Source organism: Aulonocara stuartgranti (assembly GCF_965226115.1).
Source record: "Aulonocara stuartgranti genome assembly, chromosome: 10".
NCBI lineage: Eukaryota > Metazoa > Chordata > Actinopteri > Cichliformes > Cichlidae > Aulonocara > Aulonocara stuartgranti.
The window spans coordinates 15,415,580-15,431,180 of record NC_138946.1 but is presented as its reverse complement, the minus strand read 5'-3'; the positions used below and the strand labels follow the sequence as shown (position 1 = coordinate 15,431,180).

Sequence of the window (15,601 nt, the reverse complement as noted above, 5' to 3'; positions counted from 1 at the left end):
GACTTCGTCATTTACTGTCCTAATTGGGTCTTTTTGTTTGTAATTAAACACATTAAACAATTAATTCATCATTGCACTATTTCCAATAACCTATTAGCTGCACTGTCATATGGAATCCGCCCACTCAACAAACAGTAGTAAATGCATAAGTAATGATAATCTAATGGAAAGCGTGTCGTGTAATACAGCATGTGTGACAGCATCTATATAGTACTTATGTGCGTGTTTTCTACTTTAGGCAGGGAAATAAAACCTGACGTTTTAACGTGAGTTACTACAAACAGGTCAATCTGCTGTCTCACGGCATGCACTTGTCTTGCGTGTACACGTCAGATCCGTGCAGGTTTTGACGTCCGTTTCTCGTGCAGGCCCACGTCATCACGCTGCCAGCTGATCGGAGTGGGAAGCCGGGTGTGTGTCTCGCCTGGGTGTGTGTGAGAGTGAAAGAGAGAGAGAGAGAGGCAGAGAGACACAGAAAGAGAGAGAAGGTGGGGGGGGCAGGAGTTGTGTAAAAGGGGCTGAAGTCCTGCGCTGTCTTCTCCGCTGCTGCTGCTGCTGTGTGCTCCACACACTTAAACGCTGTCAAACGTTTCCGTAGCGCGGACGCAAATTTTTTCCACAGACAGCGACACACCCAGGCGGACTCCGCCGAGCAGTGGGCGAGGCAGCCTGAACTCCGCCGGACCGTTCAAGACGTGCCGGAGCGGGCAGGAGCGACCCGGCTGCTGTTGGTGGTCAAGGTGGGGCGTATTACTCAGTGTGTGTGTTTCTGCTGGCTGAATGCTTGCTCTTGTCAGCCTGGTTTAGCCTTTGGCGGCTTGATGACCCAGTTTACGTGGAAATGGCAAATGGGGATGCGTCCTTCTCATACTTTATTCAAGTGTAATTCACCCCTGCTGCGGGTTTTCCGCGAATCGGCGACGTCAGATTGAGGAGGGCATGGATTTGATGTTTTAGGAGTTCTGGTTGTGAAGGCCTGTGTGTGTGTGTGTGTGTGTGTGTGTGTGTGTGTGTGTGTGTGTGTGTGTGTGTGTGTGTGTGTGTGTGTGTGTGAGAGAGAGAGAGAGAGAGAGCGAGAGAGAGAGAGCAGGCCCTCTAACACAGGGGAGCTCATAGGATTTATGAGCACCTTAGAAATCTGACATTTGGCCATCCCACCATAAGAACTTATTTCCATAGGTGGGCAAGAGCTTTCCATTTATTTTATTTATTTACAGCCAGCAGCTGTAATACTGCATAAATGTGCAAATATTATATTAGTCATCTTTAGTCCTACATTAATACAGAAGAGAGCAAAAAAAGCCTCTACAAGCACACAGACAGCCTTAGTGAAAATGTTCAGAGCTCTTGTTTTTTTTTTTTAAACCATGAGTGTAAAACTAAAGCGCATCCATCCAAATCAAAAGCTGGATTTGGAGGCTACAGCAACATGTCTGCGTTAAAACTTCACATTAAAAAGTGTCAGCACTCAAAGCCTTTTTAAAATCTGCTGAGTTCATAGCAGGCCAAGGAAAAAGCCTGCGCTCAAGTAGGGGATAGGTGAAAACCAGGATAACTGAGGCCGAGTCATTTCTCAGAAATGCAGTGACACCCGCCGTCATCTGGCACAGATGGGAAGATTCTTCAAGTGGAAGATGAGTTTATAAACACGACTTTGTAACTCTGGATGTTTATAAGGAGCAGGATAACATTCTTTAAGCTGCTGACGCAACAAAGCGTATGTAGGCCTTGCTGCCCAGGCCCTCCAGTCTCCTCATCTCATATATATATATATATATGTATATGTATATGTATAGGGTTTCCCTTCAGCCTGCCTCATTTGTATAAAACATCTTAAAAGCAAAGTGCAAATATGCATGGGATAAATGGTTAGAGGGCAAAGCTTGCTGTAGTGTCTGTTACATCGATGGAGCATGTCTTACATAATTGTGCAGCCAGAGTTCAGTGTGCCGGTAGGAATGCGCAATAGACTGTCACGAGCTGCATTTGTGCCATTGCAACCCAGAGTGTGACATAAGCTGCCCTGTCAGTGAGAATCACATGGCAATGACAAGATGTCCGTTAAAAAGCAACTCATCTGTGTTGTTTCCTTTGCATCCAGGCAAAAAAGAAAAGAAAGAAAGGAAAAAAAGCAACCTCCCCCTGTGCTGTGTTGCTGCCTTCATTTGCAGAAGTGAAGCCATCTTGCTCAACTTGGGCTACACCCTTCATTCCTACTGCGTGCCTTGTAAAGGGAGGATGGGGCAAGAAGGGATGTGTTATGTAGGTTCACTAAAGAAAAAAGAAAGAAAAGATCCAGCGCTTTAAAACAAAATGGCACAGACTGCCTGAGGACAGGCTTACAGGCCTCATGCTGCACATTACCATTTCCAGGCAGTGTCATGAATTCAGAGTGGCATTCAGACACTCCTGTTAGCAAATAAAACAGCCTACACTCCTTATTCGTGGTGATCTCAGGGTTAAAGTCAGATAGCCTTTAAAGTCCGGCAAACGGAGATCAGCAGAGTGTAAGAACGGGCCCTCTGCTCTATGAAGAGCGCTGCCAAAGCCACCGCCCTTTCTCTGTCTTTGTCCCCATTCCCAGTCTGAAATGTTCACTCTGTATTACAGACTACAATCTGGGACAGTAAACACTCTCAAGCAGGGCCACACCCACAGCAAAGGAATGCACCTGAATTGATATATGCAACAGATGCATAACGTTTAATTATCCTCCGTTTTCAGTCACTGAGGTGTAGCAGCATTCAAACCCCCGTCGCTGTCTCTCCAAACGTGGAGATAACTGCAGCAAAGTCACAGTCATGATCGAAGTAATCTTATCTCGACCCTGAGCGTAGAGGTCAAAGAAGTAGGCTTAAAGCATGGTAAGAGGTCTCTGTCTGTCTCACCTAGTCTCAACTTTGCACTGTATGTTTTTGTGTTTTCTCTTCCTCACCTTCAGCAAAATGTCCCACCCACATATCATGTAACTTCTCTTCTCTTCTCTTCTCTTCTCTTCTCTTCTCTTCTCTTCTCTTCTCTTCTCTTTCTGTTTAGCATAATTGTGGGCTAAAGTCTGATAAGAAAACCTCCTAAAGAGTTAAAATGTCAGCAGTTCCTCGGTTTGTACATGGTTCATTTACACCGTCCTGTTTACAACCATCATTTCTATTTCACGTCCTGCCCATTCAACTCCACTGTGTTTTTCCTTTTTCTTATCCCATTTTGCTGTGGCAGAGAATGCACATCGACGGTCCCAGATAAACTCAATCCTTTTTGTATTAGGCTGTTTGTTATCTGTATATAAGCCTGTCTCAAGGCCTTCGACAAAACCCCCCGGTTCTGTCTGCCTCCCTTTCTTGGATGATGCAGCCAGAAATAAAGAGAAGGGGGTGGGGAGGGTCAAACCTGACAGTGAAGCCTCAGCCTGGACAGTCCAGATGTAGATGAGTAGAGAGACAGGCGATGGGTAAGGAACAGAGCGATGGAAAAAAAGGAGTGGAGGAGACTATGCGAGCCCACAGCAGCCAGATGGAATTTCTAACATACGCAGCAGGAATGTCAGGAATGCAGGACAGTCTGATCTGACCAAGGGAGAGGGTGGAGAGGACAGACGAGTCAGGAAAGACAAAAAAAAAGAAGAAGAAGTGGAGATATAGGAAAGAGTGGCACAGCAAAAGAGCCGGGAGACTCAACACTGGCTGGCTTTGTTAACATAAAAATACAGAGTCACTTTTCGTGGAGGGAGTGGCACGCGATGGAACAAATAAGCAATTCAGTTTCAATTTTGACGCTGTGGCAGTCATAGTGAACAGTTAACACTGCGAGTACTCCTGAGGGTGGCCCGGGGACTCGTACTGCACGTCCTCTTCACTGACTTCATTCAGAAACTTTTTTCCTAACTGCTAGTGGCTTGTTTCCAGAGATGCCAGTGTCAGTTTGTCAGTCTGTCATTCTGTTGATCCCGCACTTCCGCAAAGCCTGCAGTACAACAGCTGGCATGAAACTTGATGCGTGCATGCTAAGACGATAAAGTAAGGTGGTGAAAATTACTTTGGCTAAACGTCAGCACATTTACATTGTCACTGAGTGCCTTTAAACATAATGGTTTTAGTTTTTACTCTTATGAAAGACCATGGACCCCGCACACATTAAGAGGAGTCAGACTAGAATGAAAGTTGCTCAGTTGCACCTATGGTCCAAACTCACTGACTAGCATAATTTGTGACTGAGTTATTGGCCAATTCCCACACAACTGGATAATCCTACTTCCTGTCTCTTAGATTAGAATGACTATACTGGCCATTCTAAGACCACATAGTACAAAATGGACTTCATTTTTCATTCAATGTGACGTGAAAGTAGTGATTAAGCCCATAAAGTCAAAAAGAAAGCGTTGCAAAGTTCAGAAGTGGACGGCTGTTTTCCCCATAGAGTTCAATTGAACTAGAAGTGTTTTTGAAACCAGAGAAGTCGCCCTCTATCGGCCATTAAAAGAATGCAGGTTTGAGACACTATCGTGTTGGCTTCACTTTTTAGACCTGGAAGATTCACCCATCTTTTATGCTTTTATGTCATTAAAATCATCAGTTGAGCTGATGGAGAGCATGTGCACAGGACTCCTGCCAGCCTAGCTCACACGTTTCTTGTGGGTTTCCTAAACACAGAAATGGAATAAAAGAAAATAGATATATGCCTTCTAGTCTTTCCAAATGTTATTAACCCCAATTGATCAAATTCAGATAATATGCTGAAGTTACAGCGCAACCTAGCGCTGGTCCTAAGGCTTTCTGTTAAAGGAATTCCACAAAGTGAGTTGCAGCAACGTGGCAACCAGAGACCACAGAAAATCAGCTAGAAACCTAATTCAAGAGATGCGGGCAAAATTACTGCTCATGACACAAAGTGGTTGGGTTAAACTTTCTCCACTTTAAGCTCCTGAAAGTGAAGGACACCTTTGACTGAAATATGTCAGGCTAATAAATAGAGGGCTACCTAGTGAACTGAAGCCTGTTCAGTACCCCAGTGATGATGACCAGCAACAAATACTAATGAGGGAACTTTTCATCTAGTGCACTGTCTCCACAGTTCTTATGGCGAGTGAGTGAATTTGCCTGCGATTGTCATGATAGCTGCTACATTTTGCAAATGTTTCCAACTGGTTCCACCTCTGACCATGCATGCTAAATTCTCCTAATGCGATGACGTCACTTTAACACTGATAACCATCAAACAATAATGGTACAACGCATGTAACACCGACTCGTGTTTAGCTAAAATCACTGGTAGCATTTAACATTTAGCATTTAGCTAGCATTGGTGCTCAGGATGTATCCTCCTGCTGCTGATTCATTCTCAGTGAATACACTTGCGCACTTGGAGAATGTGGTTGGTTTTGTTTCCTGGAGGCCAACTACAGCACAGCACTAATTAAAAGTCCTCTGTACCCCTAAAGAAAAATCAACTCCCCCCAGCGGCTATTGTATCTGTAAAACTGATGATTGCACAATTTAAGTTGCACAAAACGTCTTTCATGACCTTTTCTGCAGTGGAATTTAGTATCTATAAAACAATTGAAGGGCTTAGGAAAGCCATTAAATGGTCATGAAAAATAAATGCGAAGTCCACAGGTGGGGACAAAATGGAAGCAAACCAGGAAGAAGGAAGGCTTTTCTTTGCAATCGTCGCACTGCGTCACACCAGTCACATTGAATGTTTCATTTTAAATAAACAAATCAGACTGTTTACAAAAAAAGATAAGCTCGGGGTGTGGAGGTCAGCAATAATGTCAAATACTGAATCCTGAGAGATGGGGGCTGGGGTAGGGGGCACAGAGAGCCTAACTCCTGAAAGAGAGCAAAGGTGAAAGTCCTTTCTTTAAGATTCAAATGAACTAAAACCATTTCTGAGTAAATAAAGTAATCAGATGCCGTCTTTTTAAATCAAATATCTGACGCAGAATTGGGAGGGTACTTAAAAAAAAAGATAATACACTTCATTCCTGATACTTTTACCAGTGCACGTCATCGACGAGTCAGAACAGGCAGGCTGCTGACTCACCCACTTCAGAAAAAAATCTGACGTTTGACATGAGCATATCTGTCCTAGTGGCTGGTTTTCTGTGCACACCCAGTAGATTTCATGTCAAAGCTCTGTGCATGCATAGAAATGACCCCTCAACTTGATGTTTGAGTAAAATCCAACTCAGTTTGAGGCAAAATGATTTCTACCCATGACCACGTCTCTGGCATTTTCATAAATCTTGCTGATTGAGACCCGCACAGCCCCACCGTGCACAGTCCACAGGGCCGTGAACCACCTGAGATTATTCTTGCCCTCCTTACAGCAGGAATGTGCAGCATGTGTTACTCATCGTCGACGGGAGAAGTGGAGCATGTCCTCAGTATCTTAAGATCAACACAAAATTGCATTCTTTGAAGGCTAGAAAAACACTGAGCTACTTTACTTCGCATGTGTTTGGCTGCAAGTGGTTAGTTTTCAAACTCTCTGCATGTGTATTTACTTCTTTGCATCAGCTCGAAACGCTTTCCAAGCCCTCGGGTCTGCATTGGAGTGAAATTCAGAAATAAGTTACAAACTGTCAAAATTAAAAAGGAGAAGAAATAAAAATGTGGGGTAAAGACTAGAGCCAGTGTATTTACTCGGTAGTGCTGCATAAAGTGAAGTCAAGGCGGATGCATGTTTTTGGTTATGGCAAACCATTGTTTGGCCATTCACCCAAAACTACAAAGTAGATCTACAAAGTTCAGTAGGATTCAACCATTCCTATAAAGCAAAAAAAAAAAAAAAAAGTATATTTAGAGAGTTTCTAACTACTGAAAATACTTCTTTTGTTTCTGGCAATAGCTGTCATCTGGTCAGAAGATGCGTACCCCGAATATCTGAGTCGATTGATTATGACATTTGTTTTCTCAAATGAGTGTCATCTGGGTAACGTGAAAACAGCGAAAAAATCTGGCACACACTATTTGATAGACTGTACATAAAAGATGGCTGTCACACAATTGTTAGTGAAGTCATGTGGGAAACCTTAAGCAGTGGGTTTTGCAGTCACAGTTGTGTTTTAACAGCAAACATGACATTAGAAGCCAAAGTACTGTGGGTTTAATCTCTTTTGGGTAAGGGGACTAAGACTTGAAAAAAGTTATTAAGGCTGTAAATTCATGAGAAAAAGTATTACTATCATCATAGAAAAGGAAGCAAAGAATTATTTTTCCACAGACTTTAACACTGTTGCACTTCTTTTTTCATAGCCAGTGGATCTGCCCCCTCTGGCCATTAGAAAAAATGCAGCTTTACTGGACGCTACATCCATCTTCTATATACAGTCAATCGCCTGGACCATGCTTCTAGCAAGGCTGGAAAATTCTGTTTAGTTACTTTAATTTAGATATGAATCTTATCTTTGTTAGTTAACCTGCTTAAACCACGTAGTCAGCTGTACAGTTACAACATACCACTAGGTTAGATGACAGCTCTAATTTAGATGAGTTATAGTACAGGTGTTCTCTGGAACACACCCAAACTTTTTTAAAACTTCAAAAACAAATATTTCTTTGGACTTCTGCAGGGTCTCTTCTCTCTTGTACGGGCTGTCTGCTCCTATTCAGCGCTTCTCGCTCATCCTTTGTAACCACGGTAACTGACAAAATTTCTTTTTTTTCTCGTTCAGGAGGCTGCTCTCTGAATGCGAGCATCCTGTAACTAAAAGAATGTCTAAGAATTTCTCGCTGGCACTGTATATCGTGCAGAGGCAGCTGAGCCGCTGATCCGCTTGTCCATCCTGGTGATCTGACGCATGATCTTGTGTGCATCTCCCCGGGCACTTTTTTTCCTTTGCATATCAGCTCACTTCACCCACTTACTCACAGCTGATTGCACACACTGTGATTCGACTGCACCCACTTACTGTACGTGTGTGACTGGCTGTATGCCACCTCATGCCCACGCTACTAAAGCAGGGAGTTTGTAGGGGAAGTTAAACAATCTTTTCTTCTCTTTCTGCAGAAATACATGCACCTAAAGCCAGAGGAAGAAAGAGGAAGGAGTCACCATTTGCGCCTTAAAGCGGATTGTGCATCACTGCAGGCTCTCTCACGCTCGCCGGCTTCATACCAGCTGATGCACAGCAGTTCTTCACTGGCAAGCTTTATGTTTCTGTACACATGCTAAAGCTGCCAGCTGAAGAACTGCTCTGGCCAGCTCTGCTCCCGGAAGGCTCAAGAAGAGGAAGCAGATGACGGGTGATGGGAATTTGGCTGAAGAGGACTTTTATAACCTGTAAGATTGGACCAGAAACATTGTATAGATTATAGGCAGACATGTTATCCTTTTCCCACCAAAAACTGCTTGAATTGTGTTTTTTATGTCTTTTAATAAAGCACAAAATATTTTCTCAGATGTGTTGTTGCAGTCACGCTATAGACAATAAAGTGCATACCAGCACTGCATGTTCTCTCGTCCAAAAATAACAGCACACTCACAGAGAGGCACATGACTACGCAAAAATGTGTCACACCTAATGGCTTTTAAGTATCTGCTGATCCCATCAAAGGATCAGAGTAAATTAAGATGCTCTTTAAATGCTAAATTGTCAAAGCAAATTGGTTTCAGATCTGCAATAACTGCCCGGTCTTTGTTCTCATGTTAAGTCAACACGATGGCATTCAGTCAGGACTGTTTGTACCCAATTGGATTGCTGTTACATATAAACCAGAAAGAGAAGAGAAAAAAACTTCCCTAATGTCTGTTGTTCAGAGCCTAAAGGCATCACCAGCTGCTTTAAGGAATTCCTTCACAGTGTGTTCAAGGGTGAACTCACACGATTGTCAAACTGGGAGAGGCCCTGAAATTGAAAAAACTATGTATAGTAGAGCAAACTACTTATTTTTTTATGTAGAGGATAAAAATGTATAGTTGTTTCAGTTTTTCTTTCAGAGTTAGTAAGTTGATTAAAAACAAAAATCAGTCACATTATGCTGATGTAATTTTTCAGCAGTACTTCAAATATACATATGACTGGAAAGCACATTCAGCACATTTGGCAACTTTTTAAAGCTGAACGAGCTCCTGCGGTTTGTTGGGCTGAGAAATCCTGAGTATTTTGTTCCACGCTGACAAACAGGAATTTGAAAGACGAAAGTAGAAGTTGAGAGTTGTTAGCGCAAACAACTTGATGATCTTAGTGCAGTGTCATAAAATCACCACCAGATGTCAGGATGCTCTGCAAAAACTAACACGGCTGAGAGCGACGGGGAGCCTGATCTCACTGTAGGACAGATGTACACTGATGAGTCACCCATATAGTTTAAACAGTATTAATGAATTGCATCTTATTATGTTAGAAATTGCTAGAAGCAGATGATAGACGGAGAAGAGAGTAACTGTATGAGTCAGGAGTGGCATAGAAGGTATGTGAGGGTAGCATTTTTATTCCTCGTCCTCGTGTCCAAAATCTCGAGACAGAGTCTCACATTTTGATTGGTTCTCCAGGAGATCAGGTTAATCAGGTTTTTACCCAGCGCATGTGAAGGGGAGGCTTTTCGTTGTAGCTAGAAGAAGGTTATTCATAAGGAAAAGTTACAAGATAACGAAAGTGACGAGCTTTGCAGATTTCATCCACCATGACTGAAAATAGCGCACAGAAAATCAGGCGGCTCTATACTCCGAGAAACAGGAATTTTGTGTTTTTTAATTGCTATTTCTTTTAAGTTTTATTAGTTTTTATTTGTTATTTTTCAGATTTGCAAAGGGGGGTGGGGGTGCGCTGTGAAGTGTATGCGTCATAATTGGATAAAAATTGATTACATTGTCAAATGTGGCTCAAAAAAGTCTGCAAATCTATGGGTACGTCCAAACTGAAACCTAAAGCCTGCGGAAACCATGGTGAAATGAAATAAAAACAGGAGTATGTTAAGATTATCGCATGAGACCATGATAACAAATTTGAACTTCCTACTATCCTTATTGTATACTTAGCAAAGGCACTGGAAATATATTTAGCCTGTACATGCTAAATGACAAACCAGTAACACGCACAATATGTTAATCTAAGAAGCTTGGAAAGACTAGCTGTCAAAAAACACAGTATTAGCTACACATTTATTTCTTGGTCACCCTGGAGGTGGTGCAGGACATGTATGAGAACAGCGAGTCAGAGGTGAGGTAAGCAGTAGGAGTGACAGATGGGTTCAGGGTGGGGATAGAATTATATCAGACATCGGCTCTGAGTCTCTTTTTGTTTGCAGCGGTGATGGAAGTCTTTGTGGAAGAAAGGCCTGGAGACGTGGAGGTATGGTCTGGAGAAAGGATGAATAAAAGTTAGTAGAAGCAAGACACATGTGTGTGAATGAGAGGGAGACAGGTGGAAATCAGAGGGTTGGTGTGACAGAAGACGACCCGAGGGATTTATATCATATTTTTTGACACCATTGTTAGGTTATCTGCCATGAGCTGATCCAGTCAAATCTGTTTGCTCATTATACAGATTTATGTTTTTGCACAAGGTATGGAACTTTAAAACAGCATTAAGATATGATGTAAGGAAATCTCAGAAAGGTGTGAAAAAGTAAAGAAGTCATCAAACACTGACATATTTCTTTTTCATATTTCAACAACATTACAACTAGGGATGGGTATCGTTTAGGTTTTATCCGATACCGGTGCCAAATCGGTACTTTTGAAACGGTGCCGGTGCTTAAACGGTGCTCGAACCGGTGCTTAAAGAATGGAGAACACAAAATTTGTCCAAAAACCTCTCATGTTCAGCTGTTTTTTTTTTTTTTTGTAAAAAGATAACAATGTTAGCCTTTTCTGCAGCTATGGGGCATATATGGTATCACTCCTGGCTGGAAGCAGTGCTTAAACAATGGAAAAAAAACACAAACTTTGTCCAAAAACCTCTCATGTTCAGCTGTTTCCCACTTTTTCTTTGGTCATTTTAGCCTTTTTGTCCAGGGTGAAGGGAGTATCTGCCATCAAACAAGAGGACAGTCGCATGTAGCTATCATGTTTGCTAGTTCACCTTACCTGCATTAATGTAATAACGTGGTTAGCCTACTCAACGTAAATTACACTCGAACAACATTAAGCGACTCACGCAGAGAAGAACGGCTGCTGCTGCATCATCATCCGTCATCATTTCTGCTACACTGACAGGGCTAGGGGCCAGGACTCTATTCTTCGGGTTTTTGGGGGATGTTGCTCCGGGTCCGATAACTGGCAACCCACCCGACGTGCACAGTGTGAGGTCTCGCAGCAAGCTATCAAATACGGCGCATTTCTGGGCTTTTTAAAAAAACGCTATGCGTCGCCAGGTGTTTCATCGGATTCGAGGTGTTACAGTATCACAGTATCAGCTTAAAGCACTTGTTGCAGGCTGCTGAGTTTGCATATTTTGCTGTGAAGTACAGCCAGACTTTTGACCTCTTCGCCTTGGACATTTTTAATCTGTAGCTCTGCTCTAACTGAACGTACGTACCTGGCCCCGCCTACTATCCTCGGAAACGTAAAATGATTGGCTAGAAGTGTATCACAGCTCAGGAAAAAAAAGCACCGAAATAAAGCACCGAAATGTGCGCTGCTTTTCGGTCTGGTTACTACCGTTTATGTCAGAACCGGTGCCAGCATGGCACCGGACACCGGTACCCATCCCTAATTACAACAGTGGATTATTAATGGAGATGCATCCATGTGCAAATACATGTTATTTTATAGGTGATCAACTTTTGGGTGATTAATCTAAGATAATGAAATTTTGATGACAATTTGTATCATATGAAGAGAAATGACTACATACTATAGTTAACTACACCTTCAAGGAACATTACTCTATTTTTACACTGTTTTCAGAGGGCTCTTTAGAATTTCTTTACAAGGTATATTCTATAAAACATGCAGTATGTCATGATTATTACATGATATTCTTACTGTTTGTACTGTGAAATGAATACAATCTGAATTCAAAAATAGTGTAATCATACATGCACATTCATAATATAATCTGTGTTAGACCCCTTAAATTAAGGTTAAAGTCAACACTTTGTGTTATGTTTGGACCCTACACCAATTTTCATTTATTGCACTGGCATACTTTTTATGACAAGTAACATTTTCAGTTTCAGTAATGAGTACATATACTCAAGTACCCTGATAAAAACATCTGTACATCATCTCCTGTCCAACCAGCCAATCATGTGGCACAGAATCCTGCAGCTATAGGTCAGAAGCTTAGCATGGGGACAGGATTATTAGCACCAATCTGATTTAAGTATTTCTCATTTGCCCATCAAGTCTGGATCAGGGGAATATCCAGACTTGATGGAGCTGACTGAAAAGCCACAATAACTCAGACATCTAATATTTACTACTGTGGTGAGCTGCCCAGAAACCATCTCTGGCTCACAGCATATATGTGTCTAGCAGCAAATGGGTTAACAGCAGGAAAGGTTCACATCAGGTTCCATTTCTGTGAACCAACAACCGAAATCTGAGGGTGCAGTGGGTCGACCGCACAGGTGAAGGCTGGCAAAACATTGCACTTCAGGATAAGCTCAGATTGCCAACAACATGAATCCATGAAGTCAACGTGCCTCATGTCAACAGTCCAGGCTTCTTTCCTGGCACACTCTGTGCCTCCGTAATAATTATGGCTTGAAATAAAAAGCCTATGAGTATTGCTGCAGACCATTTACATCCCTTAATGGAAGCTAAAGGGATACTTTCGGCATGATGCTGCACTGTTGAGTGAAACAAAAGTCATCTGCAGTGGTTTCGTCAACACGACAATGAGTTCAGTGTATTCTCCAATTACCAGCTGTGAGTCCAGTAGAAAACCTTTGGGACGTGATGCAGTGCAACAATAGACTCGAAGGAGCAATGTTCAGATGAAGAATCTGCATATTGTTATCATTTCTGATGAAGCACAATCACAAAAGCACATCTCCAACATCCTGTGGAATCCATGCCACCCAGATCCGAGGCTGTCTGGAGAGCAAATTGACGTCCTACCCATTAATAGCTTAGCATCCATAATAAGTGAACTGCTTGTGCTTCTATGGCAATGACACACACACACACACACACACACACACACACACACACACACACACACACGCGCGCGCGCGCGCATATATTGCACATAGAACATTTCATTATATGCAAACTCAATGTGCTTAACACAGAACATAAAAAATAAAAGTATAAGATAAGACGTGAAAGCACTAGCACTTCGAGTATTGCTAATTTTATTTAAAAACACTTCAACTGATTCTTGACTGATCAGATGTTAAATTTGGGGAGCTCTTTGCAGGGATGCCGTTACAGGCTCTAATATGGCAGAATACAACCAGTGTCTGAGTCAGCAGGTGGTGTATGTGTTTAGAGGCTTGTGGTTCAATGTCCGCCCTGCTCCAGCTCCACTCATCTCTCTCCCCCACACACCCTCCATAGTGTTCGATATGCTGATCCAACTGCTGCCCCCATGCGCACATGGAAAGATGGAAAGCTTTTACGCACCGCGCGCGTTCACTTAAAACGGGTTTAGCTGTTGTTTCTGCATTGTCACACGCATCGCCTGGTGCATAAGTAGGCTTCGGCATTAGGGATGTGCTGTAGAAAAGTAGGGGATGCGGTAATACCTCACTACATAATACAGGGGGGTGGGGGTAAGAGACGAGACTTGCGTCCAGATGCTCACCGCCAACTAAACGTGAGAGAAGCTCAGACATCAATAACATCTCGCTCATCAATAAGAAATTTTGATGGAGTTGGACTGCTTAATTAAATAGGTTGCCTTTACGCTAGCTGAATTTGTAATATTTAATCTGATGACCCCCAATGGACAAGATCTGAAGGAAGAACTCTTCAGCGTCTCCATCCACAGGAAAGCGGCTCGGCCAGACAGAGAATCCGACTTGGAGATATTTCTTATCTTTCAGTGATGGCTATTAACACTGATGCTGCCTTTGGGAAAAGCGCCCTTGGCGAGAGGGAAGTTTCTATACCCACCGGCTTCCAGGACACGGAGAAGCTACTGAGCACAGCAACCACCGAGCCCACCGGGCAGAGCAACATCAAACCATCTGACTCTTTCTCCCTGAACATCAGAGGGAGTGTCCGCTCCCTGGATGCGGACCAGAACGGACACAGATCACCTCTTAAATCGGGCTCCGTTGGGCAACTGGCCCCACCCAGATCCTCGTCCCGGCTTTTCCTGGGACAGCTGCCCTCTCAGGTGCCACCGGGCACCGACCCCCCGAGTTACCTCTGGCTCGCCGTGCTGTCCTGTTTCTGTCCCGGCTGGCCGCTCAATATTTGTGCCTTGTGGTATGCAAATGTGGTGAGTGCCGCGCAGTTATTTAGCTTTTACTTTATCCATAGACATTTTTCTCCGTGCTTTAAATCACACTGTAAATCCAGGTGTTTTGCTACTGTTTTGCAACTGTGTTGCTCTTAAATTATTTATATTTTATCTCCTTCCATTTCCCGTTAGTCGAGGACTGTTCTCCAGACAGGGGATGCTGAGGGAGCGAGAAAGTATGGGCGTCTATCTATGTTACTCAGCGCCCTGGCAATGGTGCTGGGTGTGGCTGTGATCATCTTCGTAGCGGTTACAATAGGTATGCGAGGAAGAAATGGAACAAACACACAGAAATCTCAGTGTAACTCTGTGTATATCAACTTTTTCCTCTGTCTGTTTTGCTCTCAGAGATGCAGCAATGAAAAGTGGGATGAAAGGAGTCTTCTTTTACGTCATCTCAAATTTTCACACGAGGAAGGATGTCAATTTGACGATGAAAAAGCACAAACAAGACGAAGAGACTCTCAAGTACGACTTAATGTTTTGTTTTTGTTTGTTTTGTTTTCTGCTACGGACCTAAAAAAAAAAACAGAAAGAAAAAGAAAGAAGGGCAGGACATTTCCATTTTTCTGGCTACACTCATGCCCAATCACGTCAGAAACTCAGGATCTGAGGAAGAAAGATAAAAACTGCACTATTGTGTCAGGCTGTCAGTAACTATATTCTCATAGTCTAAACTAGTGGTGCACTCCTGCCTTGTGCAGACAGCTGGATAAAACTACAACTTGCAAATAAATTAAAAAAGAAAAAAACACATATGGGTTCACTAAACACAACAACAAATACACAAGATCAGAAAAAAAGGCATCAGTGCACTTCTAGTCCATGATGTCGTCACTGCCTGCCCTGTTTCTCAAAACTAAATATTAACAAAACATTAACTTTTTCTCCCATTTGAGAGTTTTGTGGCTGTAGGAAGACGTATAAGCTGTTTTCGTACATTGTTTACATGAATTTTAGGCACATGTCTATGTATCACAACAATGCCTTTCTGCAGTCATAGTGTGATATCTTGCTTTGCGTGCTGTCATAACTGAAATGACTCCTGTTTGGACTCTACTGAACCTCATTATGTTTACAATATACTGCAAGATATGAACGGGGCGGTTGCCCCCCTTGTATGCACCGATCTTGGCACTCTGATGTTCATGTTTATACATTTATACTGTATGACTGGTTTACTGTGCCATAGTTCTGCATGTCTGAAATAAAGCTGAATGAGCATGACCAAGCTGGAAGTGA

At 42.7% G+C, this 15,601-nt stretch overlaps 1 protein-coding gene across 1 annotated transcript; it reads left to right on the top strand.

Annotated features, from left to right (window-relative positions):
* Positions 1-413: 413 nt before the first annotated feature.
* LOC309716018 (trafficking regulator of GLUT4 1-like) lies at positions 414-15,567 on the top strand. Its single transcript, XM_082549571.1, has 5 exons — positions 414-740; positions 8,008-10,291; positions 13,938-14,338; positions 14,492-14,618; positions 14,708-15,567. Exons 3-5 carry the CDS (start codon positions 13,940-13,942, stop codon positions 14,719-14,721), a joined length of 540 nt encoding a protein of 179 aa, XP_082405697.1. The 5' UTR covers positions 414-740; positions 8,008-10,291; positions 13,938-13,939; the 3' UTR covers positions 14,722-15,567.
* Positions 15,568-15,601: the final 34 nt, after the last annotated feature.

Bases quoted from the DNA above. Each gene is read 5' to 3' on its own strand.
- LOC309716018 (XM_082549571.1), top strand. From the start codon at position 13,940: ATGGCTATTAACACTGATGCTGCCTTTGGGAAAAGCGCCCTTGGCGAG. The intron at 14,339-14,491 runs GTGAGTGCCGCG...ATTTCCCGTTAG, and splicing joins CCTTGTGGTATGCAAATGTG to TCGAGGACTGTTCTCCAGAC.